Below are 2,019 nucleotides of genomic sequence, written 5' to 3'. Positions count from 1 at the left end.
GCCCGCGCGTTCTCTTCCCTTTTTTTTTTTTTTTTTGTTCCTTCATGGCTCATTTTCCCTCAGCCTGGGTCAGCAAGCCCAGGCTAATTAGCAGAGATGATGAATACACTGTCTGCAAATCGATAGCTGACTCCTGCTGCGCTCTTGCCTTCTGTACGTTTGTGGAAACAGCAAATTTTAAAAGCTAAGAGCAAATGCAGGATGAAAACACGAGCTCTCCCAGCAGAAATCTAGCCGGGTCCATTGCAGTCACAAGCAATTCTGGGCCATCCTGGGTGTCCAATCAAAATAAACGTGTGTGCCTCAGTTATTAAAAGCACAAAGTATTGTGTCTTTAGGTGGAAAAAAAATAAAGACTGAGTATTATCCTCAGAACCTCACCAGAGAGTCATTTAGAAAGACAACTAGTTTGTTTTTGTTCCTTCATGGTTCATTTTCCCTCAGCCTGGGTCAGCAAGCCCAGGCTAATTAGCAGAGATGATGAATACACTGTCTGCAAATCGATAGCTGACTCCTGCTGCGCTCTTGCCTTCTGTACGTTTGTGGAAACAGCAAATTTTAAAAGCTAAGAGCAAATGCAGGATGAAAACACGAGCTCTCCCAGCAGAAATCTAGCCGGGTCCATTGCAGTCACAAGCAATTCTGGGCCATCCTGGGTGTCCAATCAAAATAAACGTGTGTGCCTCAGTTATTAAAAGCACAAAGTATTGTGTCTTTAGGTGGAAAAAAAATAAAGACTGAGTATTATCCTCAGAACCTCACCAGAGAGTCATTTAGAAAGACAACTAGTTTGTTGGGAGGGAATCAGCAGCTAACTGCAAGGAAGGGAAAACTGGGGCTGACATCTGATAAATAAACTGTTTTGAATGGGCTGTGCTAATAGGTTTCACTTGCTTTTATTTTCCTCATTCTCAAACATAGCTGCTAGTGCAACTAATCCCCTAGGGACCAGAATTTTAAAATCTATTTTCACAATTTATCTTTAAACCCCCTGTAAGCAACTTCTGTTAACTTCAGAGAATAGATTCCCCTTTTCAGCAAACTCCAGAAGCTGGGCCCACGATGTGACTCGATGCCTTTGCAGAGGTTAAGAGCAAGTTTAAGTTTTGAAGCAATTAAATAGCTCAGCTGTTTGTCCCGCTCCACGGCCCAGCGCTTCATTGTGTTCGGAAGCAGGAATTGCACAATGGGGGCTTTCACGGGCAATAAAACACGCCTGCCAGCTCCAGGAATGGCTTTTGTCCTCAGGACCCATCGGCCAAGTTATTCAGCATGAAAAAGCATAAAGCAGAGACCGTAAATGATGGACGGCGCCTGGCACTTAGTACACAAGTAATCAGACCCTTCCTTTAGAGACAGCCCTGAAGTCTCATCTACACTCATACAGACAGCCTACAGACTGAAGCTGCTTCTTCCAAGTCCCACCTCAGCTCATCATCCAAGGACAGCCCAGTGAATGCCTGGTGGCTATTTTGCTTAAGGTCCTACTAGGAAATCACTGCCAATAAACAATGGCTTTACCTGCCCCTGCTCCACAACGCAGGGTAGACCCAAAACCCTGTGCCAAGCCAAACTCTCTGTACCTGATTCGTTCTTCTCAATGATATCCACCAACTGGCCCACGCACAAGCTGATCTCGGAGCTCTCCTGCTTCTGGTAGTCCGCCACCACGACATACTGCTCCAGCACCAAGGGGTCGACAGACGCAGAGTCAGCTCCTGCACAGGGGGGACAAGAACCAACCCGTGTGCCAGGGTCAGCACCAGCTCCCAAGAGTGCGGGTCACCACTCCCGAGCACCTGCTGGCCTGCGAGCAGCTCCAGGACACCCTGGGGACCCCAGCGTGAGAGAGGTGAGCCAGAGACTTGGGCAGTGAGGTGGAGAGAGACCAAACCAGCAGCCAGGTGAGATGGGTACAGCCAGGTGAGACCTTTCTCTTGCTACCCACCTTCCTGCTCACAGACAGAGCCGTCCAAGCAGCCCCACCACCGCCGCAGATGCGCACAGCAGCCTGGTCCC

At 48.4% G+C, this 2,019-nt stretch overlaps 1 protein-coding gene across 1 annotated transcript in view; it reads right to left on the bottom strand.

The window, feature by feature from the left end:
- Positions 1-1,718, bottom strand: part of SH3PXD2B (SH3 and PX domains 2B) — a gene marked incomplete at its 5' end in the record, with an annotated part of 9,616 nt that extends 7,898 nt beyond the window's left edge. Inside the window, one exon of the mRNA XM_010142135.1 lies at positions 1,584-1,718. Within this exon, the coding sequence (XP_010140437.1) occupies positions 1,584-1,718 (135 nt within the window). The remainder of the gene's footprint in view (positions 1-1,583) is intronic.
- Positions 1,719-2,019: the final 301 nt, after the last annotated feature.

The sequence above is a fragment of the Buceros rhinoceros genome, unplaced genomic scaffold (assembly GCF_000710305.1).
Source record: "Buceros rhinoceros silvestris isolate BGI_N320 unplaced genomic scaffold, ASM71030v1 scaffold35088, whole genome shotgun sequence".
NCBI lineage: Eukaryota > Metazoa > Chordata > Aves > Bucerotiformes > Bucerotidae > Buceros > Buceros rhinoceros.
The sequence above is the reverse complement of the archived record's forward strand: the minus strand, read 5'-3'. Positions and strand labels throughout refer to the sequence as shown.